The 27,775-nt window shown below is 34.4% G+C and overlaps 2 protein-coding genes and 1 non-coding gene across 7 annotated transcripts in view; 2 read left to right on the top strand and 1 right to left on the bottom strand.

Moving 5' to 3' along the window:
- Nucleotides 1–16,839, bottom strand: part of LOC128237419 (U3 small nucleolar RNA-associated protein 14 homolog A-like) — a 43,257-nt gene extending 26,418 nt beyond the window's left edge. Inside the window, exons 1-14 of one of the 2 annotated variants that reach the window (XM_052952949.1) lie at nucleotides 16,786–16,839; nucleotides 10,764–10,823; nucleotides 10,249–10,316; nucleotides 9,981–10,048; nucleotides 9,348–9,493; nucleotides 8,805–8,882; nucleotides 8,493–8,570; nucleotides 7,635–7,763; nucleotides 7,264–7,358; nucleotides 6,568–6,769; nucleotides 2,704–3,751; nucleotides 1,939–2,146; nucleotides 1,550–1,649; nucleotides 723–887 (exon numbers count right to left, since the gene is read on the bottom strand). In XM_052952949.1, coding sequence (XP_052808909.1) covers nucleotides 723–887; nucleotides 1,550–1,649; nucleotides 1,939–2,146; nucleotides 2,704–3,751; nucleotides 6,568–6,769; nucleotides 7,264–7,358; nucleotides 7,635–7,763; nucleotides 8,493–8,570; nucleotides 8,805–8,882; nucleotides 9,348–9,493; nucleotides 9,981–10,048; nucleotides 10,249–10,316; nucleotides 10,764–10,808 — 2,430 coding nt within the window. In that variant the 5' untranslated portion in view covers nucleotides 10,809–10,823; nucleotides 16,786–16,839. Of the gene's footprint in view, nucleotides 1–431; nucleotides 888–1,549; nucleotides 1,650–1,938; nucleotides 2,147–2,703; nucleotides 3,752–6,567; nucleotides 6,770–7,263; nucleotides 7,359–7,634; nucleotides 7,764–8,492; nucleotides 8,571–8,804; nucleotides 8,883–9,347; nucleotides 9,494–9,980; nucleotides 10,049–10,248; nucleotides 10,317–10,763; nucleotides 10,824–16,785 lie in introns of those variants that run through there. The other variant, XM_052952948.1, reaches the window with a different exon arrangement.
- A 237-nt stretch (nucleotides 16,840–17,076) lies between these two features.
- LOC128236454 (protein phosphatase 1 regulatory subunit 32-like) lies at nucleotides 17,077–27,775 on the top strand. Of its 4 annotated transcripts, none has more exons than XM_052951315.1 (12): nucleotides 17,077–17,124; nucleotides 17,813–18,046; nucleotides 19,382–19,535; nucleotides 20,130–20,252; nucleotides 20,629–20,689; nucleotides 21,398–21,418; nucleotides 23,239–23,351; nucleotides 23,699–23,770; nucleotides 24,046–24,251; nucleotides 25,121–25,291; nucleotides 25,730–25,894; nucleotides 26,090–27,775. In XM_052951315.1, exons 2-12 carry the CDS (start codon nucleotides 17,817–17,819, stop codon nucleotides 26,175–26,177), a joined length of 1,404 nt encoding a protein of 467 aa, XP_052807275.1. In that variant the 5' UTR covers nucleotides 17,077–17,124; nucleotides 17,813–17,816; the 3' UTR covers nucleotides 26,178–27,775. The 4 variants fall into 4 exon arrangements, with proteins under 4 accessions (XP_052807275.1, XP_052807274.1, XP_052807278.1 ...); XM_052951314.1 differs by having other exon boundaries at nucleotides 17,077–17,168; XM_052951316.1 differs by having other exon boundaries at nucleotides 17,087–17,142.
- Nucleotides 17,665–17,738, top strand: Trnat-agu (transfer RNA threonine (anticodon AGU)). Its single transcript has one exon. It is a non-coding gene; the product is annotated as a tRNA-Thr (tRNA).

Raw genomic sequence — 27,775 nt, 5'->3', positions numbered from 1 at the left:
ACATGGGAGTAAATTTCATGGTCCTTGGATTAAATGTTCTTGAATTTTGTTATGACAAATGTGTGACCTAAAACTTCCCCCCAAAATTGGATCATCAACAGGTCAATGGCAATTAACAAGGCAAGTTAATCAATGTAGGTTAAATAGTTATTATGTAGACCAGACATGGTCTTTTGATCAGCTGAAACACAACATGGATAAACTTATATTCCTCAGGGAAATCAATCTTCAAATGAATTCATTCCATTCTGTTTGCTGAATGGATAGGAAAAGCAGACTAGACTTACAAGCTACAAGGGAAACCGGTCGGCTTATTACAGAAAATAATACCCTTGTGATGTTACTACTCAAAATTGAATGGTAGAGAAAACAAGCTGGACAAATAACTTTGTATTTACTGCTTAAGCTGGGTTGATAAAAAAAGTCAGATGTATGTTCCACATTTTATTCTCCATTCTGCAACAACTTTTTCAAAACATAAAATGCATCTTTCTTCTGTGAAACAACTTTAAACATACATGACATTTCTAAATTCTTGCTAAAAAATCGATGTGTGTGTACTATATGTATTTTAAAATTCACATAAAAGAAGTATCAATATCTCATTTTCTTTTGCCCTTTCCCTTATGTTTTTTATTATCTTTCATTTTGGATTTCCCGAACTTTTTCTCCTTGTCTCCATCCAAGTCCCCTTTCACCTCCTCTTTGCGGTTTGCAAAGGCCTCTGACTTGTCCATTGGGGAGATGATCTTCCCCATTTGGGTAACAACCTTGGGCTTCACCATCTGTTTATACACCATCTCGGGATTCCAAGTTTTGCCCAGGGGAGCTCGAATGCTCTTCTCAAACTGATCGGCACTCGTGTAGGGGAATGGGACCTCGCTCACCTGAAAATTGAGAGTATAATTATGATAAAATCAGGTTTTAAAAAGACAGAAAAAGAAAATTATAATAATAATTATTGTGAGGTGATTTAGGTTAATTTATAACCGATGCATGAACGAGTATTAACAAAATCCTGCTATTTTTAAAGTGACACTCTTAGCCAAAATTTAGACATACACATGTATAACAAACAACAATTTTGACTGATAAACCTTTAACTATTTACTAAATAATGCATGTATTGAAAATGTTAATAACTGATAACAAGATTGTAACTGTGTATTTTATAGCAGAAAGCGCAAAAATATTAAATGATTGGTGAATGCTAAAAGATTTTCTGTGATCTACTATTGTCGCATAAGGTACAAATACCATGTTTTCTGCTCATTCCTTTCAAATTAAACTCGGTATTCTTCATAAGAACTATTGTTTTCGATATTTATTCATCCTTTTTGGAATATTCAAACAATATGATTAATTGTGGTAAATGTTATTTGGGAGTAAGAGTGCATCTTTAATAAAGTTCCTAACTCACAAGGACAAGTTGAGGTTTCAATTCTAGACAGACAATGCAAAAAAAAAGGAACACATAAAGCTGCATCCAGCTATTTTGGATCTTGTTGGCAAATAAAACAAAGTGTCTTTCCAGCAGATACCCACATACCTGATGTTTCTTCACAGCCTCGTTTTTCTTCTCACTGATGATCACATGACCAAGATGTTGGTCCTTCCTCGGCAGAGGGGGTGGGGCCTTGATTGTCAGTCTAGAACAGAAATATATTCCATCAGATGAGTAACAGTGAGAAGTCGTTTTTCATAAGATTTAAACAGGACAGCAAAATCATAATATAAATAAGAGTTTGAGTCGAGTTCATAAAAGAACATGATGCTATTTGCATTATTTGGATTCATATTTCGAAAGACATCACATGCAAGACAAGGACTTCACTACATTTAAGACTTAAATTAATTCCTCAATTTGATACAAAGTAAAGTCCAAACTTTATAAACTATAATACCATGTATAATCAAAAAAAGAAACTGGTACTAAACCTTTTTCTCTTCCTCCTGTTGACCTTGACTCCATCACCTCCCCACTCCCCCCATCCCGGCATATGTAGACAGATGTCCTGAGGCTTCCCTGCATCAGCAAGAGCATCCTTCTCCTGGGAGAATTCATCTATCACATCATCGTCTGCGAACGCCTGGGCTATTGTCAGTCTCTGTTGTTCCTCTGGATCTAGCTCTGTCTCTCCATCATCTGAACAAACAAAGCTTGAAAAATAACACAAAAGGTCTGTGCTTTTTAATAACATATATTTTTATTTTGAGAATGATCCTAACTAAAAATTCTCAAAATAAAAATATAACATCTATTATTTATACTAGTCAATAACCTTGTTCACAAACCAAAAGTAGTCTATGAAGAACATATAAACAGATACTGGTACATAAATAACATATTTTTTTAGAATGCTTACAGCAACGCTCATCTGCTCTTGTTCTTTTTAGTCTAAAAGAGGCATAACTCTACAACTATCAGTCATACTTATGAGCCTAACAAGCATGTTCATACTATCACCAGTAATTTGTGTGCAAAGTTTCCTGTAATTATATTGAATGGTTTTGCCAAGTTATCAAATTTTTGCAAGACCTTTTCAAACTATCAAGGGTCATAACTTGAAAATCACAACTTATCAGAAAAAACTGCACACTGCCGTGTTGTTGTTATAACCAAATTATTCCACATCATATCTAGCTATTTGTCCAAGTTGGACTTTTTATCAGTAACAATTAGTATAGTAGTTTAAAACTTACCAATAAGATCAGGAGCAGATCCCACTTGTTTCATCCTAGTGCTCATTGTGAACAGTTTGTTTGGATCAATGTAGGCTTCTGTAGGTTTATCAGACTTCTTATTCTCGCTTCTAGCTTTCTTGGCATCAGTTGGTTTGTTTCTAGGATACTCTGGTTCAATCTCATCTTCAGAATCATTTTCTATCTCTGCAAGAGTCCGCTTTCTGACTAGCTTTTCATCTATTACTTCCTCTCCACTATCATTGTCCTCTTCAATATCATTGTCAATATCAGAGCTGTTCTCAACACCAACTTTCCTTTTTCTTGCTTCATCAGTTTTTCTTTCCATTTGCTTTCTAAGTTCTCTATTCTGACGTTCCAATTCTTTCTTTCTCTTCTCCTTTTTTCTCTTATTTACAGAAAGTTTTGTTACACCATTTTTATTATCCTCCTTTTTCTTCTTCTTTTCTTTAGTTTTCTTTCTAACTTCTTGTTTAACCTTATCAACTACTTTTGTCTTTGTTTTTTTCTTGTTGAATATTTCATCAATATCATCAGAAATGTCCTCTTCATCTTCATTTACATCATCAAAACTGTGCTTATTTATGCCTTCTTTCACTATTTCAACATTTGCTTTTTTAACACTTTTTCTACTTTCCTTAGGCATGTCACTTTCACTCTCATCACCATCGTCATTATCACCATCACTAATGTCATGTTCACTACCACTTGCATGTATTTCATTAACATTCCCTTCTACAAGCTTAGATTCACTCTCAAAGTCATCCCCAACATCAGCACTATGAATGTCATCCTGCTGGCTTACTTCATTTTCCACTGTTTCAGGTCTTGCGTAGTCAGACTTGAGTTTTATTGTAACTGTGGGTTTAACCATCCAGGGGTTGCTCGCCTCTCTGCTCCCTGGGGCTGAGTAGTGTGCATCTCCTCCTGTTTGGTTGGCCAAGTTGTCATCTATTTCATCAGCAGAGTCATCACTGGACTCGGCAGATTTGAGTTTCTGAGTGATTTCTCTGCTCTTCTGAAGCATGTTCTGCACCTCTTGTCTGGCCTACAACAGTGCAAATAGTTGAATAATGAAAATTCAATGGGGGAACGCAAACAAACTTCATGAAACAATATTTAACAAGTGCGCTTCAGATCAAACACCAATACCTGTCTGTTATTTTGCAGTCATGAAAGGGGCATAACTCAACAATTATTAAAGCCAGACATGTGCAATATGTATACCAAGTATTATTTTTACATCTTAATTGGTTTTTGAGTAAGAGCCAAGGTTAAGTTTTGCACAATTACAACAAGGCTATGACAATACATTGACTTTGTTTTTTAAGAAAAAGTGAACTAAAAATCAATATTAGTATAAGTTACATAGAGTTACAAAGTTGTTACTATCATTTACTTGCACATTATATATAAATTCCATTGCTGTAGCCTTTTGATAAACAAGTAAAACACCATTTGATTAGTACAATGATGATTGTTTAATGAAAAAAGAAATACTCTTTTTGTCTAACATTAACATGTCTCTTAGATGACATCACTATCACCAGTAAGTTCAGCCATTACTTAGGTATTTATATACCCCTCAAAATAATTTAAGGACCACCAAACTAGAGGGCTATAATTTCATCAATTTAATTATTACAAACAAAACAATTAATTATATGAACTACATGATATCTGTAGTTAACAATTCGTCACCTTAGTGCAAGAACTCAATATCTGCTTCTATTTATATATGCAGTTATTGAGTTATTGAACTAGGGTTATTATGGTAAAAGTATGTAATCGCGAAAAACAATGGTAAACACATGTGAGATCAAAAGGCGTGGTCACTACTGAAATTTGAACGTTTGCATATCGGTGGGTGGGGCATGAAATTTTACAAACAGCAATGTTACATGTTGAAAGTCACACACCAAGTAAAGTTAATATCACGTGTGACCACCTCTAGCGTCAATCACAACCCTACACCTGGAATTGAAGCTGCGAATCAGTTTCCTGATTGCAGGGCAAGGAATTCTTGCCCACTCCTCAATGAGCGCTTGTGCTAGGTCCTCCCGTGTCTGTGGTTGAGCTGGCCTCCCAATAATCTGTCGTTGAAGTATGTCCCATACATGCTCTATTGCAGGGCTTCCGTTAAAGGAAGTTTGGAAGTAGATACTCCCTAGAAATGGGTTAAAACTTCCAAAATTGATTCCTTGGAAGTACAAAAACTTCCATAATTTTGAAGAAAACTTCCAAAGTTGAAAGCTTGGAAGTACAAAAATCAAAACCTTTTGTCAATATTACTTTTATACCGTAGTCATAATTTCAATCAGTTTAAGTGTTTTTAAGTAAAAGGAATTATAATAATATAAGTTATAGTGAATATTATTTGATTTTTAATATATTTGTTGAAAAAGATATTGTATTATGGAGACTTAAACTTCCATATTTCAGTGTAAAACTTCCAAAATTGATTCACAGGAAGTTCATACTTCCAGTTTCAAATTCTTAATGGAAGCCCTGCTCTATTGGATTAAGATCAGGAGAGTGGGCAGGCCAGTCCATACGCTCTATTCCTTTGCGTTCAAGGTAGTCATTGACAACACAAGCCCTGTGCGGACGGGCCTTATCGTCCATAAACACAAAATCCTGGCCAACAGCACCAGCATAAGGTCGCACAAATGCATCAAGGATCTCATCTCGATAGCGAACACCGGTTTAAGAACCGTTTTGAATGACGTACAAGTCAGTAGAACCATCATAGAAGACCCCACCCCAAACAAGTACTGATGGGCCACCGAACCTATCGTGTTCCTGGATGCAACAGTCCTTGAATCGCTCATTTTTCTGCCGCCACACACGTCTCCTGCAGTCATTGAAGGCAACACAAAACTTTAACTCATCAGTAAAAAGGACTGATCGGAGTCTAGCTAGTGGAATGTTATGGTGGTCTTGTGAAAAAGCCAACCTTAACCTCCTGTGGCCTGGTTTCAATGGAGGGCCGACAGCTGCATGGGCCTCCGAGCACGAATATTGGCAGCGTAAAGTCTGTTTCTTACAGTTTGTTCACAGATTCGAATCCCAGATGCCACACGGAAGTTTGCATTTAACGTTTTTGCGGATTCGAACCTCCCACGTTTAGCCATATTAACAATATAATGGTCATCACGGTCCGTTGTTTTCCTCATACGATCTCTTCTTGCTCTTTCAACAACAGAGCCAGTATCCAGGTACCTCTGCCACACTCGACCGACCACAGTATGGCTAACGTTAAAGTGACGTCCAACGTGACGTTGAGTCTGTCCGGCCAACAGCATTCCAACCATTCGTTCCATATCACCAAGCGGTAAATGTCTCCTTAGAGGCATAATTACTGTTCAAGTCTAAAACTATCCAAATTTTACACAAAAATGTGTTTAATTTGTAACACTACAAAACCGACAGTTTTAAAGAATGGTAAAAAACACTCAATATCGCAGGGTGACCCAAACAAAATAAAAAATCCTCAATTTACCCATGCAGTTACGCACAATTTACTGTTTTCTACATGTACCCGATACACCCTTGTATACTTGTACATCAATGGATAAATTATCAATACGTGTACTGTTTTAAAATAATGGTATGAAATAGTGGTCCTTAAATTATTTTGAGGAGTACTATTAAATTTAATATTAGAACTTTGCTATAATCCTTAGCATTTTACTTTTGCATTACATAACAAGATATCCAAATACCATATCTCATTTAAGTTAAATAAACTAGGTACCAAGTCCACCAACAACTCTGTGTTCAAACTTATGATTAATGGCAAACTTAGTACCTACACTGCCCAGAAATGAATACCATATATTCTTTAACCAGTCAAGCACTTACCCTGTCATCAAACTTGGCATAGATCATCTGTCTCTTGGCAAACTTTGTGCCTCCCCTGTGCTTGAGGGACATGCGTTCCTCCGCTCTCTCCTTTTCAAACTGGTTAATCTTTTCCAGGAAACTCTCAGGGTCATCTTGTTGTAATGTCTCCAGCAACTTCTTCTCAGTTTTTAGCTTCTCTTTTTTCAGGATTCGATGGAACCTGGAACAAAATTACTTTGATTAAGGGCAAGTATTTTCATTTCCGTTTTGCAACTACATGTCTTATCAATAACATGTATTCAAATTGAATAATGCAAATCATTTTACAAGAAACATGAACCATACAAGAATGAATACTTAATTTTTTTAATATAGACCACAAAAAACACAGGCGAATGATATAAAGAAACCATTTTACCACACAAGGTATTAACATATAATTTTCCTCAATACAACTTATATTATTTTTAACAAATTAGTTGAATGTATCTTTGTGGCCTAGTGGTTCGAGCGTCTGCCTTTGAGGTTTGATCCCCACTAGGGGCTTGTTCTGATATGGCCACCCAGCTGCTAATTACATAAATGGTATCCATTGTCTTGCTGCCAGGCGAATAGCATACAGAATAGGAATCAGGAGTAAAGAGGTGTCTCCTAAGCAGACTGTCCCTTAATCGAGAGGGTTGACACTACAATAAACGAGCACATTACTGTTACCTTTTACTCTTTATTTTCTTCTGCCGTTTTGCCCTGAGTTCCTTGTAGGACATGAGAGCTCGGTGCTTCATCAGCTCCATTCTCCGCTCCTTTGCCTTATCGAAAAAGAAAGTTACATAAATTGGAAAATGTGAATAAATGTCAACGAATATGAACAGTATTCTTTGCCTAAAGACTGAAAATTCAAAGTCAAATATTCTTAAATTCACTGTATAAGCATAGACAAATATTAATTAAAAATGCTACTTTTAGTTATATTGCAAAAGGGAACAATCTGATTGATGCATGGTAAGTATTGGATAAATGCTAGTCTTGCGTCTTTGAGTAAATAATTATGTTTGCTTTCTTTCTCAAACTTTCTTTGCGTGTACCTCCTGCAAGTCCATGGCCCGGAGCGCCCTCTGTTCAGCTGGTGTGAGCTCACACTGCTCCGCATCCTGTACAACATTCTCACTGCCTCGCAGTAATGCTGCAACCTGCATCTCCAGGGGTGTACGCGGCTGGAAGGCATAGTGCAAAATTATTTGATTTAGATTCATTGTGGCAACTGCTGATAGTATATCGAATTGCATTTAAGTTTCTTCATTAGTCCTTTTCATCTGTAGAATCCAGTAGTGTAGCCGATGATATCCAACTTTGATAAGCTGTTCACAGGTTATTGTTAAGCTAGTTAACTATTGGTTAAATAATGATCAATTAGTAAGCCTTTTGGCAAACTCTAACCAGCAAGTATTTAGCAGTTTTTTTAATGTGTCCAATTTGAAGGGCCAAGGGAATGTGCCCCTCATGGGGCAAAACGCCACAACCTCTATGGTTAGCAGTAGATGCCTAAACAACAACATCATTTCATGCTTTTTGAGAGGGCTCGAAGAGATGTGTTCTCACTGGCCATTATCAGTAAGTTTATGGTTTAAATAGATTTCCGCAAATCAGATCTTTTACCTGTCATGAGCACCCATAATCTTTATAGTAAAGGTCACCGTAAGCTTAAACCTACTGACTCCAAAACAATTAAGGGTCGTGTAATGCCCATGACCAATGTGTAGCCCAATTTCGAAAACTACAACAATTAATGATCAGAAACAAAAGCATGATACAGCTGAACTGACGACGTCGCTGCAGCACAAAGTAACCCAGATGTGTCTGCCTTGCTTAACAGCGAGCCAAAAATTTCTGAAGTCATTGTTATATGATTGTTCATACTGATTAAGCTAGTATTAATATCGTACTTGAAAGCGTTTGACGAGCTGATCAGTTGTGACCACTGAGAAGTCCTGCTTCTGGAGAGGGAAGTACAGCTGGTCAGCCTGAAACACAACACAACAGGAATCTCTCCATAATTATTTGACTGAGTTATTATCATAAAATGTACAAGTTCTTGTATACATATAGGATATTAGCTCATTTTAGTCATAGTTCTGTAGAAAAGGATTCTCCATATTCAAACTTGGTTCATCTTGAGAAATGTTCAAGCTAGCGACTGAGAGTTAAAAACACACATTGTTACAGCACTACAAATACTAGCTAGTTTTGTAATGTACCTTTCTGTTTTCCCGAACAAGGGGGTCCCACTTTGACACCTCCTGTGTGGTAGCTTCATAGGCAGCTGTTCTATTTATCTGAAAATATCAGTGAAGAAAATGATTTAATTCATACATGTTTTTTAACATTAGGTACAGTTAATGCCTTCAAGCTGAAATAATTTAAGTGATACTCTTATTCAAAATCAATACACATACATGTAAAACAAATTTTAAGTGATACACCCTCAACTACTTACTAAATAATGCATTTATGGAAAATACTAATTACTACTAACGATATTATAACCGTGTATTTAATAGCTGTATTTAATTAACGTTTTATGCACATTTCTTTTAAATTAAACTCGGTATCCCGCATAAGAACCATTGTTTTCGACATTTGTTCATCCTTTATGGTATATTAAAACAATTGTATTAAATGTGTTAAATCTTACTTGGGAGTAATAGTGTATCTTTAAGGAAATATAAAATACCCATAAGTATGCTTCAAAATCAAATGAACTCAAACTCATTTATCTTATAACATGATTGTAAACAAACCTTCTCTTTCTCATGCCTGGGGAGGGGTGTGGCTACAGTTTTGTTGTGTCGCTGGACCGTAGACAGTTGCTTCTTAAGGTTGTCATGGGAACCGGTCTCCTTCAGAGAGCCAACCAGCTCGTGAAGCCGCACCTTGCTACTGTCATCTGGAAATGGCATACATGTACAATAACTGATCATGGAAAGCAGGATGAAATTTGTAATTAGCTTGAACATCAATGCCTGTTACACTAGCAGAATGTTCAGAACTTTGTTTAAGTTCACAATTTTGTTAACAGCATGGTTGTTCACTTTTAAAGGTGAACCATTTGATCATGTACTAATTTATTTATACTGCACATCATGTGTCTATGGAACTTTCAGAGCAGTTCAAGTTAACAAGAATGATTGAGGTTTTAATTTTACAACTTTAACAAAGTTCTGAACAACGGGCCCATTGTATAATTAAAAAATAATGGATTGGATATTTTATTTTAGTATTTTTACTTAATAGATGTGTAACAATGTTTCAGATAAGATATGATAACCAGCTATAAACTGTGCAACATTTAAGCTCTACAGAACATTTTAGTTATGTATCATACAACTAAGAATCTGACATTCTAAATCTTGAAAAATGAAACCAAAGAATACCTTTACTGGATGTGAAGTTGAATTCTGAAATCTGGTTACTGATGACAGTTCTTTGCGACAGTCGGTTTCTGAAAATAAACAAATGTTCAAGCTTATAAACAGGAAAGAAGTGAACCAGTACAAAGGAGTCAGATTCGAAAACATAGAGACAGACTTTTAATTGTTGAATTGTGCTTAAGCTTTGAATTGTGGTCAAATTTCCTAGTACAGGGACACTACACTACTTACAAAAATGTATGTGATAATCTGATTAAAACTACAGCCTTACTTTTTCTTCCCATCAATGGAAGTGATGGCATCTAGAAGTTGATTGTGTTTTCTTTCATCCAGAATAGTCTGCAACATAATCAAGTATTTTCGCTTACATTGTATTTAAAATTATTACTTTTAACTAAAAATATCAAAATGTTACACAATTGATAAATAACTGTGGTGAAATTAGTACTGTCCCTCCAGCCCTGCACTGGAAAAATGTTAACCAGGCTTGCTCAAATTCAGAATTTTATACAGCATGGTTTGTTACTTTTTATGCAATGCAATAGTCGTGTAATAAATCAACTTCTTCATCCAAAACCTCATTATGAATACTGGTTGTTGTTTTTTTAAATGATTTAGATTTTTATTGTCTGGTTTATAATTTCTATCAGTAACTGTATTAAATGCTTTAATGTAGAAATGTGTCGAACAGCTATTAAAGTGAACTAAAACATATTTGAAAGATAAATAATAATAATAATAATAAAAATAATAATAATAATAACTACATAGAATAATCATGTTTACCTCATCATCACTGCTCAAAACTTCTCCTCCATCTTCGGCCTCCATACCTTCAACAAAACTCTGTAAGCATGAATGTGTACATGAAGCATCAATTTAATAGACATCAAAATGAAAAAATATATTGCAAATAAAATGCAGAGAAAAGTAAATGTGCAAGTGAAAATAAAAACAACCAAATAGCCTTTTGTAGGTCTGAACTCAAGAGTGCGTTCAGCTGTGTTATTACATGTAGTTTTCAAAATTCAAAGTCCTGCACTTGTGAAATGCTTTCCAGACTTGCTCAAATTTACAATTGTATATAGCAATGCTTGTTAAAAAACACGCCAAGCACAAGTTTAAGAATTTGAGGCTTGTTCATATTCCAAGTTTAATTTCAATGACTGTACATGTATCAGTATGGATGTTTGGGACATTATTGTGACATTGAACAGAATGGTAAAAACTATTTGAATTATATATTTCAGCTTTTGACCTCTAAGTGTGACCTTGACCTTTGAGGTACAGACCTCGGCTTGAGCGCGACACTGCCTCATCATGGTGAATCTTTATGGCAAGTTTTTTTAAAATCCTATTATGCAAGGCAAAGATACCGCCCGGACAAGGTTCAGTTCAGACCAGTCCTATCAAAAGTATTAATTTTGACATTTAATTTCTAAGTTTGACCTTGACCTGGGTCTTGTTTGCTAAACAACAACTCATCATGGTGACCCTTCATGGCAAGTTCTTTGAACATACATGTATTATCAAGATTAGCAGTCTTTGCTTTAAAAAAAATTCAGCACTTGTCCTTTCGGGCAAGTTATTGAAGAAAACCACTTGCACCAAAACAGTTTTACTTGCCCAAAATAATTGCCTCATCAGAATCATCAAAATACTTAAAATTCATCATTTAGTAACCAAACCACGAATGAGAGAAGTATTTCATTAATAAGCGTCCATGTGTCGGGCAGATGCTTAGAAGCTAATAAATTTATTATTTAACTAATAAGTGTCTAAGCATCGGGCAGACGCTTAGATGCTTTTTAAATGAATACTACAAATGCTGAGCATACGGAATGCTGTGACGTCACCAATTCATACCTAAATGCAGGGCTTTCAATAGGGTCTGAAACCCAAGAGTCAATGACTCTTGAGATCTGATTTTCAAGAGTCAAAATCAGTTTTTCAAGAGTCATTGTCTGTTTATTTGTTTTTTTCATTTCGTTGTCTTTCTTCGTAAATAATAGATCTCATCTGTCATAAGATGGCATTGCAAGGTACATAATAATCTATACTTGATTAAATAGTTTCCATAACTAAAAAAAATAAATAACAATTTCCAGTGTTTTATAAAGATCTGCTGTATTAGATCCACTGTTCATTCTGTAAAAATCTCAAGCATGATGAAAAATAATCATTATAACTTTTAATAGAATACCTTGTCTTATTTCCTTTTCTTTATAGGTGGTTAAAAAATTCCCAGAGTCGAAACTTGGAAAAATATGTCTTGACTCTGACGAACATATTATTTATCTAATGCATGTTTGTTAAGTAACCCAATGCATCCTTGTCAAATTCCAATATGTACCAGCGATTGTTTAGTTGCAACTACATCTTTCTTACTTTTACTTTCAGTATCACTTTAACGTTTTTCATTTTTTCCGGAAGTAAACAAAAACATTCAACGTTCCTATTGGCAATATTGCAACATTGTATTTTTCATAAATGGCATATAACCATAACTGTTAGGCAATACTGTTTTGTTATAGAACTTAACTGTAACACTGACAACGATTTACGCAGTTCTTCTTTCACTTTCATTAAAATTGACAGGAAGCTTGCGTGCACCTGTTTCCCGCACTTTTTGACCATGTGCTATGAAAAATGTTTATTTTTCTGTCACACATTAAAAACTTATCAGAATAATTTTTTTAATTAACCCAAGACATAACAAAACAACTTAAAATAAAATGAACAAGAGCGGTCACAGACAGCTATATCCCCCGCCTCATGGGGCATTTTTTGTAACGAAAGCCAATCAATGGTAAGGGTAGTTTCTCAGGAACATAAGAAATGCGTAAAATTAAGAAAGGGCAATAACTCTTTCAAATAAGGTCAAATTGCAAAAACCTGACAATATGCGCTGCATCACATTATAGTCATAAACATAAGTGGAGTTGTGAAGAAACCAATTTTAAATGTAAAATAAGCAAAGGGCAATAACTCTTTCAAAAATGGTCAAATCAGGAAAGCCCGACAACATGCGCTGCTTCACTTTATGATCATCAATCTGTGAAAGTTTGGTAGAAATCGCATGAAAAACGTAAGAGGAGTTGCGAAGAAACCAATTTTATATGTAAAATAAGCAAAGGGCAATTACTCTTTCAAAAATGGTCAAATCAGGAAAGCCCGACAAAATGCGCTGCTTCACTCTATGGTCATCAATCTGTGAAAGTTTGGTAGAAATCACATGAAAAACGTAAGAGCAGTTGCGAAGAAACCAATTTTAAATGTAAAATAAGCAAAGGGCAATAACTCTTTCAAAAATAGTCGAATCGGGAAAGCCCGACAACATGCGCTGCTTTACTTTATGATAATCAATCTGTGAAAGTTTGGTAGAAATCGCATGAAAAACGTAAGAGGAGTTGTGAAGAAACCAATTTTAAATGTAAAATAAGCAAAGGGCAATAACTCTTTCAAAAATGGTCAAATCAGGAAAGCCCGACAAAATGCGCTGCTTCACTCTATGATCATCAATCTGTGAAAGTTTGTTAGAAATCACATGAAAAACGTAAGAGCAGTTACAAAGAAACCAATTTTAAAGGTAAAATAAGCAAAGGGCAATAACTCTTTCAAAAATAGTCGAATCGGGAAAGCCCGACAACATGCGCTGCTTTACTTTATGATAATCAATCTGTGAAAGTTTGGTAGAAATCGCAAGAAAAACGTAAGAGGAGTTGCGAAGAAACCAATTTTAAATGTAAAATAAGCAAAGGGCAATAACTCTTTTAAAAATTGTCAAAGCAGGAAAGCCTGACAATATGCGCTGCTTCACTTTATGATCATCAATCTGTGAAAGTTTGGTAGAAAGCGCAAGAAAAACGTAAGAGCAGTTGCGAAGAAACCAATTTTAAATGTAAAATAAGCAAAGGGCAATTACTCTTTCAAAAATGGTCGAATCGGGAAAGCCCGACAATATGCGCTGCTTCACTTCATGATCATCAATCTGTGAAAGTTTGGTAGAAATCGCATGGTAATGTAAGAGGAGATGCAAAGAAATTAATGTGGGCCGGACAGACGCATGCACGCACGCACGCGCGCGTGACACACACACACGGAATCGCGCCTACCATTACTATATCCCCTCGCCTTTTCAAGGCGGGGGATAACAAAATAGATCTTAGCATTGTTGTTTATCAAAACCATTGTACTTAGCAAAAAGGGTGGAAGGTGTCCGTTAATTTGCATAATGGGCAGAGTTAATATTACGTCATTGAGTTTGAGTGCTGCTTGACACGGTTACTGATCAGATTCCAGATCGATAATCACTTGTCACTTCGGGTGTTAATTGCTATTGCAGATTAAACAAATATTCAGATTATGCATTGAGGCTCTTTTCAAATGATACTGACTCTCACACTGAACTTCTCCCGGGTCAAAACTGACGCATACTACAAATTTATGATGCGTCAATTTCGGGTCATTTACGATTCCTGTTCGTCAAAACCAATATACGAAAGCCAATATTTAGAAAGTTCATTCAGGATTTGAGAATTGTTGCTGAAGAAATTATAAAAACTGAGGGATTTAGATTTTGGAAAAATGCACTAGCCCGTTCGGGCAACCACCTGGGAATTTTGACTTGTCCGAAACAGTTTTTACTTGTTCCAGGATTCGGGCAACCCAGTTAATACGAAGACTGGATTAGTCCAAATAATTGTACCTTGGCGACTTTTCATATGGCAAATCCTTCACGTACAAATTGTTTTGTACCGAAAGTGGGTAGTTATTTGGATTGGGATTCTGGGTTAAAGCATATTGCTTTAATAAAATTTCATAAAAACAAGAAATATTACCAGATAATGTTGTTTTATATTAGTTCCGTACACAAAAAATAAATATCCAACGAATACTTATGAGACCCCTGAGTTGTTAAGATTGAATTTACAAGTCTATCTTGAAATATGTCGGAGATGGCTGAGTTGTTACGATTGGCATAATTGTTGTCTGTGTTAGTCAAGTTCTGTTTTATTGGAAATGTAAATCCTGTGTTTTAATGCATTGAAAGCTTGTTTTGTGAAAAATATCTTTGCACTTACATGGTATTATCAAGATATACAGTACACTCCATGCGGAACTACCACTTTCCTCGGTCACTCCGAGGTTTTTTTTAATTTATCGCGGACATCCGCTGAGTACGTAACCTTTTTCCTCGCTAAAATCCGCTGAGTTTCGCCGAGTTGCTCGTTTTCTGCCGAGGGTTTTATTGCCAGTATTGCCGGTGATCCTGTTGTTTTATTGCCCTCAAAGCGGAACTCTGAGGTTTATGCTTTGCTACTACATTGCTACTATTGAAAATAAATAATTACATTTGCAGTTATTTCGTTTATAAAAATAAAATTTTCTCGTAAAGAAAGAAAGAATACCTATTCAATAAAACAATACATCTTTATCCCGTTCGGTTATTTATTTACCTTTCAACTAATATTCGTTAATTGCCTGTTGATATCTGCACACATTTAAAATAAAACACCACATGTTGTTTGTTTACCAAAATTACGTCATACAGCTTTTGTGTTGTTGAGAACTAAATTGGCTTGGAGTAATAGTGTTGAGTACCATGTAAGTGTGAATATTTTTCCTGTCACTATTTATTTTGCGATACATATTTTTTTTTCCGCATTCCAGATAATATCTAAATTGCATTGTTAATTATGACGTTAAAAAAGTATGAAGGTAACTCATATTCTGTGGTTTAAAAAATCGCCGATTTAATCTACATACATGTATGATATATTGGTGTAATCTATATCCTACTCTAAATGAATATAATTCAGCTTTCAATTGAACTATTTTATGAAAGTTATGGTGTTGGTATGAATAATGTGCTTAAAAATATTGAAACTATAACTTCTTAGTTAATAATTAGAAATTTTACCTATGAAACGCAATCTAGTATTTTTGACAATGTGGAAGTCGCGTGATATGCAAATTTCGTCGTCTTCGTATTGTACGTTTGGTTATCTGGCATGTTTGTTATTGCGAAAAATGCATTCTTTATCAAACTGCATGTTTAAATGTAAAACAGTTAAGAGAAATTAATTGAATATACGTAGCAAATAGATTGTTTACATTACTTTAAGTAATTGGGACTGTTGGAAGTCAAATGAGTTTAGATATAATTAGAACTCGGTCAAAAATGGACATCGACGTAAGTATATTGCATGTTTGCGCTGTCAAAGGATTACAAGTCTTATTATGTGCAAGTAAGCAAAAATATTAAAACAACACAATAAAAGAATAGTATTTAAATAAATTACACAATCAGATACATGTACAGTAGGAGATTCTTAACGGTTTCCTCAGAGTTTCGCGGTGTTATCACTCCTGAGTAACGCAGTGATTGTAATTAAATGGTCCACTGATCAGCCTTGAAGGTGAACAAGTGAAAACACCAAGGAAAGAGGATTATGCTTAATTGGATGTCGTGTCCGCGATGACCAAAATCCGCCAAGGAAAACAGAAAGTGGTAGTTCAGCGTACTGTATGTTCAGTCCGGACTGATGCACACACGCTCAGATACACGGAACCGACATTGTGACAGCTATGTTGAGCTCAACGCAAGCGGGCTCGACAAAAAGAGTTTCTAGATGTAGTTTTCTACGTGACAAAATCCAAATGTCACATTATTTCGCGTCAAAAGGTGAACAGAGTTAAACAAAGAGGCGAATCTCAATAATTCGCAATAATATGTAATCAAACCTAGATGAAACTAATCATGTTCAGCTGATTGATAGTCACAAGTTCAACTCCATTTTCTTACCAAATAAACTTGCAAATCCCAAAAGCACTTTCACGTGTATACACCCGGAAGTAAACAAAACTAAGAATATTTCGAATATTTCAAACGCTGTCAGACTATAACGGAGGACGGAAAAAGTTAATTAAAATTACATTTAAAGTTTTTGACGCATTACTTAGATCCTATAATAGACTTTAATTTCAAGGACAGTACAAGATGAAATTACCTGTTGTATCATTTTATTACTTTTAATTTGATTGCGACAGGTTAATTCGAACAATATTTTTTTTTATAGTTACCTCCCTTGCATGATTTACATGTTGCCAGTGACAACACTTGAGCAGGTCAACAATTTCTCTGGTGAATTTTAACTTGTTTGTGAGTTACTGGAACTAGTCAATTAAGTAAGATTACAGATAAAGATCTTTTTGAATGTAGGATAAATGTCATGCCGTCAAATAGCTTTTTATTAGTGCTGCAGCGTGATCCAGTCAATTGTCATTATAATTTTCATACTGAATTTATCATGTTGTTTATCACTTTATGACAGTAAAATTTACAGATGACAGGATATTGCTCATCATGACATGCTTATGTAGTATTAGTATTTAATGATCATATGTTGTTTACAGTTGGTTTAAATGCACATGAGATTTATAATGAAATAAATCTGGGATGGGAGGAAAAACTTAAAATAATTGAGCAACATATGTTACTAATCCAGGTGGCTGATCCAAAAAGTCGTATTGCATGTGTTAATTGGTACGACAATTGTTTGATATGCTAATCACAATCCATTCTTCACTGAGGTAATATAACATAAGTAGAATCCTCAAAATGTCTTATTATTTAGACTTATCTGGCAACTGCTGATGTAGTGTGTGTGGGTAAGAACCAGCCGCCCGGTTAGCTCAGTTGGTTAGAGCGCCGTGCTAGTGTTCCGGCGGTCGTGGGTTCGAGCCCCACACCGGGCGCACTTTTCCTCCCAGGTTTACTTTACTGAAATTCAACTCTCCTACACATGTTTATTTTTATAATTCCATTACAGCAAAATGGGGCCTCTTCCAACGGGCACGCGAACAGCCCATATTCAATCAAGCCATGGTCCGGACACAAACATGATGAAGTTCTATGTGACACAGAATTCTACCACATATGGCAAGCATTATGAGAACTTCAAGCCTCGGCCAGGTCGTCACTCAGGCACTGGGTATCTTGCAAACTTTCGACCTGGAGTATACTATAACAGTAGGCTGGACCATCAGGATAATCCAACTCTGGCGTAAGCATTTTTATCAAATTTGATTGCATTCTTTGATGCAGTAATGCTGATGTTTTAAGTGTACTTATTTGATAACTGTTCAAAAACATAAATATTAAAAAATATTATACAAACAATTAATGAACCAATTGTAAACTTCTTGTAAGAACTTAAGATTTCATAAGCTTTACACACATTTATTCTCGACAAGCATCACAGTACAACTGTATACATTTAGATAATGCAAACCATAAGTAATATCAACCTGGCTATAGTCTATTTCACATTACTACACTTCTGACATCTGATTTTATGACTGTGTTTTAGAATATTGTGCCATAAAGTTATAATGGTACATGTTTGTATGTTAAAGCTGCACTCTCACAGTTTTACTGTTTTGACAACTTGGTTTTCAGATATTTACGTAAAAGTTTGCTCGTTCCAAGACAAAAAATAAAAAAGTTGTCAAAACGTTCAATCTGTGAGAGTGCAGCTTTAAATAGACTGCAATTGAAAGAAACTAATTCAATATAAAATAAGAGTTAAAAACGTATGCCACCAACTACGACTAAACCATGTACATAAAATCTTTAATAGCAAATGCCCATTATACTTACATGAACATTTTACTTTAGTCTCATCCACACATTCTTACAACAGTAGACATAGTGCTGGAAATTTTAAAGTGCCACAGGCTGACAGTTTTATATTAAATACTTTCTTTTATCGAGCAATCCAGGACTGGAACAGTCTTCCAATAAAGTTAAAAGAATTGAAAAATAAGAATACTTTTAAAAAAGAAGTGAAATCACATCTCATTGTTGGTATGAAATGTGCAGAAATGGAAGATTTCCTATTTTATTAATTTGTTATTCATTTAATCTTGCATATCAGTCCAAAGATTTTTGTCATATTATGCTAAAGTGTCATATGGTTTTAACAGTCGGTTGCATTATAACTGTAAAAGTTTGATATCAAACATTTAATCATTCTTTAACTGGTCAAGAGTACATGCATGTTATTTTTGTATAAGTAAACATAATTTAAACAGCTTACAACTGAGATCTTGGCAAATAATTATATTTGTCATAAGGACCCCATTGGAAATAAGTTGAATAACTTTAATGGGTTATCCTGTGTTATATATTTGTCACATTGAATTAAATCTTTGTTAACGCACGTATGTATCCAAAGCATTCTAATGATGTTGTGCTTTAGTATAGATATCATCACTAATACTTTGTTAATCAGTCTGTGTTATAACTTTATGAGATATTTGGTTTGTTACAATGACATATATATGCACGAATAAATCTATCTATCTATCTATCTATAATATTTATTATTTCTACTCAGGCGTATATGTGCCAAGAATTACCGCAGTGTGACAAGCATAGACTTCCAGGGATTCAAAGAAAACCGAGGCAATGAACCACTACCATTTAACTGCCACCAGGTCGGCTCTGGCTTTGTTCGCCAGAAACCACTGACAACCCCACTGGAAAAGGAGGTAGTTCTTAGAATATAAAAGACATTTTAAATAGAACATTATTTTTCAAAAATACAACATCTTTCATTTTGGTGTTATAATGCAGTTTTCAAGTTTTCAAAACATTTCATCTCCAGAAGGTGTCACAACCTTGTCTGTTGATGTATTAAATGTGATATGGAACTTGAATACTGGTATGTCTTATTGATTCTTGAAAAATAAAAACTGCTTTAGAAGCTGGTGATATGGGGTGATAACAGTGTTGCAATTTTCATTTATGTCAATGAACAGTTTCTATCAAGCAAAGATTGCTCACTGAGTTCTCTTACTGGAGATGTAATCTGTGCCTTTAAAGGATGTCTCTTCCGGTATGTATTTTCATATGACATTAGACGTAATGATTACAAACCTGCAAGCCCTGCACTGTCAAATGCTATCCAGGCTTAATTAAATTTGGGATTTCTTTTATATCAGGTCTTGTTGAAAGAAATTGATGCCTGTTGAGCACTATAAGTTTAAGAATTTGATTTTGTTCATCCAAAATTATTTTTGATAACTGATGTGAAATTCAAGCTGTTGTAATTATTCTCTTACACCAAACCTTCTCACGTGCAGGCGAGGGGTGTGTTTATCGACACAAGGGCAGCCTCAGCCCCAGCCCACATCATGCCCAAGGCCAAGCCTCTCCTTCATTCTATCCAGGCCAAGGATCCTGTAGAGCTGGAAAACTCAGGATATGTAAGTCACACAACCCTGAATGCTATTCAAAATGTTACACTTAGCATTTTGTAGCAGCTTTCCTAAAATTCCAGATCTTTTATACAATTTTAGATTTCCTTTCACAGTTTTTTGTTAGTAAGTATGTAGTAATAAAGACTGGAAGTTATGGGTTCTATGTTTAAAACCAGACCTGCAGCTTGATAAATAAATAAAGAATGTATTCATTTTAACAAATTTATGAAACCTTTTTACCTATTGAATTTCTCTATTCGCTAGTAATTATTTATTAATCTGGAGGAACATTTTCTCTTTTGTATATAGGGTTCTATAAAAGTGTTAGTAAAAATTATGTGTAACTGTTATTGGTATACATATTTCACAACTGATGTTTTAGGGACCCAAGTATATGATGTCGGAAACCAAACAGAGGTATTTGGGGGCCCAGCCTGACAGAAGTAAGTAAACAGATTTATGTCCACCACGTATAATTTTGGTGCCTAATTGCTGTGGTTAACATTTGCTGTAATGTTTATTGAAGCTAATCCATTTCATGTATTAAATGTTGAAGCTGCACTCTCACAGATTAACCATTAATACAACTTTTTGTCTTGGAAAGAGCAAATTTTTGCGTAAATATCTGCAAAGCAATGATAAAAGATTGCTAACAAAAGATCAGAGCGCAGATTTGCATATTTCCGTTCGAAAATTGATGTTTTATGGCTTAAACCGTTACTAACGGTTTAAGAAAAATGCATAAAACATGAATTTTTAAACTTAAATATAAAAATCTGCAATCTAATTTTCAGTCAGCAGTCTTATATAACTGGTTTCCATGGATTTTCGAAAAAAATTGGCTCATTCAGACAAAAAATGAAACAGTTGTCAAAACGGTCAATCTGTGAGAGTGCAGCTTTAAAGGACTTTTTAAATCAAACTGATGACTGATAGATGAAGTGTGCACGCTAATTTATTTATTTGCAATTTAATTTTGTGTTTTAATGTTGTGTGATTTGCTTAATCATAAGTTCCTCATTGTTAACACTGGCACATTTAAAATGGCTTATTCCATTATCCCCAAGTTCCAAGATTTAACATTCATATGTTTTGCATCACAAAATGTGTCTTTTATATTTTTGTTAAAATGCAAGTTTTACCCTCTCCAGATGGCGTTAGTTATTACCATGGTAACACTATTTGTTCCTCCTTTGTATTTTTATGAATTTATTACCCTCATAGATATTATCATTTTACCCCTTCACAATTATCATCCATATACACCATGTACAGGTCTGAAAATAAGACTGAATTCTTTATCTTTACAATTTTGATTAAATATATATATACTGTTTTAAAGTTTGCAATAAAAAAGTTTTCATAAGTAATACTACTGTATATACATATATAAAGGATCTGTTAAGAGTCGTCATGTTATACTAAATTTTATTCAACGAGTTCAGAAAATTTGTTAGTAAGCGCACCTTTTGCTATGGTACAAAATTATGTATTGAGCATATAAACAATGTATATAATGTCAGCATATATTGTTATTATCTACATGTAGTCATCTTTTCATACCCATCTTTCATCTGCCCCATCTTGAATGCTTTTGTATTATTTTCATTTATGTTTATTTTGCATGTGTTTAAAAATGCATTTTGTTGCATGATTAAAATTTATTCTTCATGTTTACATAAAGAAACATATTATCAGAAGATATTATTCTTTGTAAGAATAGTCGATATATTGTTGAAAGTTTTCTATTAAAGATATCTTGCTTTTATGCAATGACAATTAAAAATCTGTTTAGTAGAGGTGTACAGGTATAATGGCGTTACCTTAGTTCAATAACTCTATAACTGCATATAGAAACAGAAGCAGATATTGAGTTCTTGCACTAAAGTGATGGAATCGTTTTTAGTAAATAGGCACATGCAAAATCTATGTTTACATATTCATCACGGGTTCTCAAGTTCAGAATTAATCCTGAAATCTGGATCGAGAGATTTTAAATTCTAATTATTGTACAGTTCTAAAGATTGCTTTTCGCTCAGACTTTACATTTTAAACAGTAGAAGTACCTTGAAATGAATATAAATGGCTTTGGAAACAATTTCAAAAGGGGTCTAAGCCCCTTAAAGCTGCACTCTCACAGATTGAACATTTTGACAATTTTTTTAAATTTTTTGTCTTGGAACAAGCAGTTTTTTTGCGTAATTATCTGAAAACCAGTGATAAAAGACTGATGACAAAAGATCAGATCGCAGGTTTACATTTTTCCTCTCCGAAATTGATGTTTTATGTATTTTTCTTAAACCATTTGTAATGGTTTAAGCCATAAAACATAAATTTGAATGGAAATATGCAAATCTGCGCTCTGATCTTTTGTCAAAAGTCTTTCATCACTGGTTTGCAGATATTTACCAAAATGTTTGCTAATTCCAAGACAATAAATATAGAAAAAAATGGAAAAACAGTATATGTGTGAGAGTGCAGCTTTAATGATGCGTTGGGAATGGATCCCTCATACCTAGCTATATTCCAGGATTGACAATTATGAGCTGCTAGAACCCCTGATACATCTTATGCCTTGTTTAGTATCATACTATTTCAGATCATTACTGTCACAGATCATAGAATAGATTGTCACTTATTTGTAATTGTTTCAGCTTTTTATCAGAATCTGGTGGAAGGCCTTCATATCCCACCTTTTTATATTTACTTCCCATTTTTGATTAGACAAAATTAATTTCAACTGCCATTTTTCTTATAAACCTACATATCCTAACACATGTGTATCAAAACTTAAATTAAATGGACTTATTAAATTTACAATCGAGCAGTAATTTGAATCACAAATCTACATGTATATCTGACATCATTGATCTTATAATAATTGTTTAAATTAATTCAATGAGACTTAGCTTGCAAATAAATCATATAAAGACTGCATACTTTTGTTCTCCAAGTGTAACATAATTTCATCAACCCACTTACCCTGTTTCAGTGGACACATCAGGTAAAACAGTGGGACCGAAGGAGTTCTCTGGGTACGTCCATGCCTACAATGAAGAGCCCATCACGTTTATTCCTGGCAACCCACACAAGAACGACAGACCCGTAAGCAAGTTGCAAGCCCTATTTGGGACAACCACAAAATAACTCTATTTTTTAAGCAATAAACTAAGTGTACATTTCACAAATAAAATATAGCCAATAAATTTAATCCATACTTCCGTAATGTCCACATGTTATAAAAAATACTTGCTTCGTTTTAGACATTCTACTAATTAATAAGGCAGCTAAAAAAGGGACACCTTGCAACATCTTCTTGCACTGCTGTGTACTACAGAGTGAATTGCTGAAGCAAAGTAACTCCAGGCTAATTGGGTGTTTTTGTCATTGTAAACAGTGACTCGAGTCTATAATATGTTTCAAACATTTATAAATAAATGTTAATATTGCAGGGATGGGCCACAATGAGACCAACTGGTACCAGCATTATGAAGACAGGCTTCCTGCCGTCCCAGTATCCACGGGTATGCCACTATTGTGTGTCTTTATAAACATAATTTTATAATAGGCTTACGGTATGATTTCTTATACCTCGTTTGCACTTGTGTCTCCACCAAAGCAGTTGTCAATTATTTAACAAAAACTGCGATTTATTTGTGAAAACATCATATATTTATAACTTTTATATACATCAAATTATAGGCAACATTTAACCTGCAGCCATCATTAATATAGATGACCTTTTAACTTAATTACAAACCAGCACAATTAGACTACATCCAGTGCATTTTTCCACCAGGGAGATGAACCATTCCAGACCGTGTCTCACGGGTCAGATCGAGGCTCAGGCTTCGTACGGGAGACGTCAAAGCCTATGTACGTGCATCGTGTGATGGGCGATGCTTACGACAAGGCTGGGAACATTCCAGATCTGAGGCTGAACAGGACACAGAAGAATGATCCCACGGAGTTCCTCAACATGCAGCATCCCAACAACTACTCTTCGTAAGCACTTTTTTAAAAGTATAAAACTCTGGATTGGATTTTGTTTATAAATGTTTAGCTATTACAATAATTTCTAGAATGATGCATTTGAGTTATTTATCCTTGAAAAATGTTTATTAGATTTTCAAAATCAAGCTTATCATTAAAAGATGAAGTAATATTATTGTGAAAGTTGGAATATTGTCTATTTCAACAATTTTGTCTCCATGTTTCCCTGTACCAGAGCTATGCTATTACATATTGCAGAATCAAGGGTTGGTGATAAAAAAAAAAAGGTTTTCATTCAAATGTTGTTTAAATTGGAAGAAATGTGTTAAACCTGGTCATGCATTATATGACTTTAACAGTTAGATAGAGGCATACTTCAACAGCATTTGCCAATGTGTAAAGTAATCCAGCAGGCAGCCATCATAGTGAATGGTGAAAAGTCGAAATAATTTCAAACCAGAAAGACAGATTATCTAGTGAACTTTGAGAACATTTTAGTTTCATATTTGACAAGAATTTATTGTATTTCTATTAAAATCATTTTTCAAACTTTTCTCAAAAATCTAAATTCAATTTGAAACTCTATCATGCTATAGTTTTGAAGTGCAATTTAAAAATGCATAATAAATTTCTCCTAATTTCATGTCAAAACTTATTCCCCCAAAAAATAATATATATATATATATATATATATATATATATATATATATATATATATATATATATATATATATATATATATATATATTGATGTGTATATATAATGTTTACATATATGAAATTGAAATTTAGCTTTGTTAAAAACCCGTTTAATATTAAACCAATAATAAATACCCTGCAAAATATTTATACAGTTAACTTATTTATAACTTTTTTTGTAGAATAACAATGGACACATACAAGGGTCAACAGCGGCCTAGCCAGACAGAGTGTGACAGACTGGGTCGTACGGCGTCCGGTAACAAGGAGTTGTCCGGCTACAGTGAGAATAACGATCGATTTGTGGCCGTCGACGACAACCCCAACAGGTTCATCACTCACTACATGACCAGGTATGGGCTCAGTGCTTTTGCTGACCAGGTATGGGCTCAGTGCTTTCGCTGACCAGGTATGGGCTCAGTGCTTTTGCATTTGAATCAGCCAGTATTACAGAATGTTAGGGCTGTGTGCTGTATTATTTGAAGAGGGTGTAGCATTCAAAGCTAGGGTCCATGTGATGAAATGTATATTAAAACTGTGTTTTAAATTTAACTACCGGGTATATTAATCATGATAAAAACAGGAATTTTCCTAGATAAGAACATTACCATAGTATTTGTTGAATTTTAATAGCGTCTATGAGCAGAGGAATACATGTTGTTAACTCAAATATGCACACCCGTCACACAGGCTAAACATGTACTATATTGTGTGCTGTTTTGGGATACATTAGAAAATCTAAGGGCATAATTTTTAAGTTACTTGTTCTCAATACCCCTTCTTCTCATCAGGTTTATGGACCGTACCGAGCAAGGCAAGGACCGGGAAGGTCACTGCCGAGGTGGTCTCCAGGATCAGAAACCAGACGGCTTCACTAAGAGTACTGCTGTCCACTCGTACGGGCCGGAACTAGACACAACCCACACCATTCGACGTCTAGAACCATACGTATCAAGGTGAGGATCCCCCATTTACAAAGTCTTTGTTTCAGGATAAATTGCTGCCTTCGTATTAAACAAACTCACTTATGGTAGTAGATAAATTCATGTCCATGGGCACTGAACTACTATATACATTCACAAAATATCATATATTTTTTAGATAGACGATGTTCACACCTGGTAATTTGTTAATTTCACATCTATTTTCAGGAGTATAAAGGCCCGCGATGTATTCTATGATGACCACACCCACGACGCGAAACTCTACAACTTACAACACCCTGTCGCTGCGGTGTGATAGATTGTTCGTCCGTCTGTCTGTGGTCCCATTGTTTAGGAAACAGTATTCTTAGTAAATTACAGACATTTGTTCATTGATGCATCATAAATATGAATAAGTATTGTTTGGAAATATAGTGTAAAAAGACATTATTAGGAGAATCATCAGTGAATTTATTGTTGTTCATAGTCTTAAACCAGTGTTGTTTAAATTTCCCAGTTTTTTATTTATTGTTCATGTATGACCATTTTTTTGTGTCATAGTGTAATGTAACTGTTTTTTGAAACAAATTGAATAAATTTTTCATTATATTGTCAATTATTATGCAACTTTTGGAAATATTTGTACAAGAAACAAAAGAGATAGTTGTTTCCTTCTTCTTTTCTTTCAAGAAGGAAATTGCAAGTATGTCTCGAAAATATTAGTAATTAAACTTGGTGCATGATAAATCAGTAGTATTAATTGTTAAAAACTTTCTGTGATACAAGTTATCAGTTTATCCAATCATTTTATTAATTGTTTTACGTTTTATTAAATATATTTTTGTACATTTGTAAATATATTTGAGTTTTAAAGCTTTACATAGTTTAACATGCCGATTTATATGATTTATTACACTGTGTACATTCATGTGTTATAAGCTTGTATTGTTTTGATGTTCAAATGTGCAATCAGCTGATTTCATTGGATGATTGTTACACTGTTGTGAGCCAATGAGAGTGTGTTTAGATGTGATAAAAGTTACTTCTTTATTCTATAAGTGTAGTATATCTGTGACACTGCTACGATTTACATAGAAGTGAAATGATTTCATTTTTCGTCAGTAAATGTTATATTTACTTGGGTTATTTCTAGTTGCAATCAAAAGTCAAATCTAATGGAAAACTTTTCACATGCTGTTTGTTCAGTCTTTGTCTTGCTTTTAAATTGCATTACCCATTAAAATGCTGTTTTTCTGAATTTTGGTTTATAACAAGTTTATAACAACTTTTAAGGGTTTCAAGATTTAAACCAGGACTGCCTCATTTACTGCCCTGACCTTTTTGTGACTGCCGTTTTGCCTTGTTACATGTGCATCCACATCATGAACTCACAAGTAAACTTATCAGCTTTAGGGCTTAGAATTGCTCCTTTTAAAGAAAATGTGCTCATGAAATATCTTGTACAAAGCTTTATTTTGCAACATTGTATGTATGGTATGTAACATTCAGGCATTATTTTAACATATAATGGGTACAATAGTCTAGTAAAATATATTTTGTACAAGTCTATCTCTTTGTTAGTTGTTAGTGCACTTAAAATTATTTTCGCCACATCTTTAGTTACACCAAACCTTATTAATGTTATATTAACCAAACATAGAATCTGGCAATCAAAATGGTTTTGTTTTAGTTTTGTTCATGAATATTATATGTACATGAATTATGTTCTCTTGAGGATAACAAACAGTAAAGCACCCTCAAACATTTCCATTATATAGTAAGTTATCTGAATTTTAGTTACCATAATGCTTGTTTCACAATCATCAATGGCAGATTCTGTTTTATTTTGTGTTTTGTGTTAGTGACAAAGTTGATTTATAATCTTAAAGTCAATAAAGTGAACTTTACACATTT

Source organism: Mya arenaria, chromosome 6, assembly GCF_026914265.1.
Source record: "Mya arenaria isolate MELC-2E11 chromosome 6, ASM2691426v1".
Lineage (NCBI taxonomy): Eukaryota > Metazoa > Mollusca > Bivalvia > Myida > Myidae > Mya > Mya arenaria.
Note: the sequence above shows the minus strand (reverse complement) of the source record. Positions and strands in the feature narration are given on the sequence as shown.

What these genes read in the sequence shown, in the direction of transcription:
- LOC128236454 (XM_052951315.1), top strand. Translation starts at nt 17,817, where the DNA reads ATGGGGCCTCTTCCAACGGGCACGCGAACAGCCCATATTCAATCAAGC. An exon ending in CAGGATAATCCAACTCTGGC is followed by an intron (nt 18,047 to 19,381) that starts GTAAGCATTTTT and finishes ATTTCTACTCAG; the next exon opens with GCGTATATGTGCCAAGAATT. An exon ending in CATCCCAACAACTACTCTTC is followed by an intron (nt 24,252 to 25,120) that starts GTAAGCACTTTT and finishes CTTTTTTTGTAG; the next exon opens with AATAACAATGGACACATACA.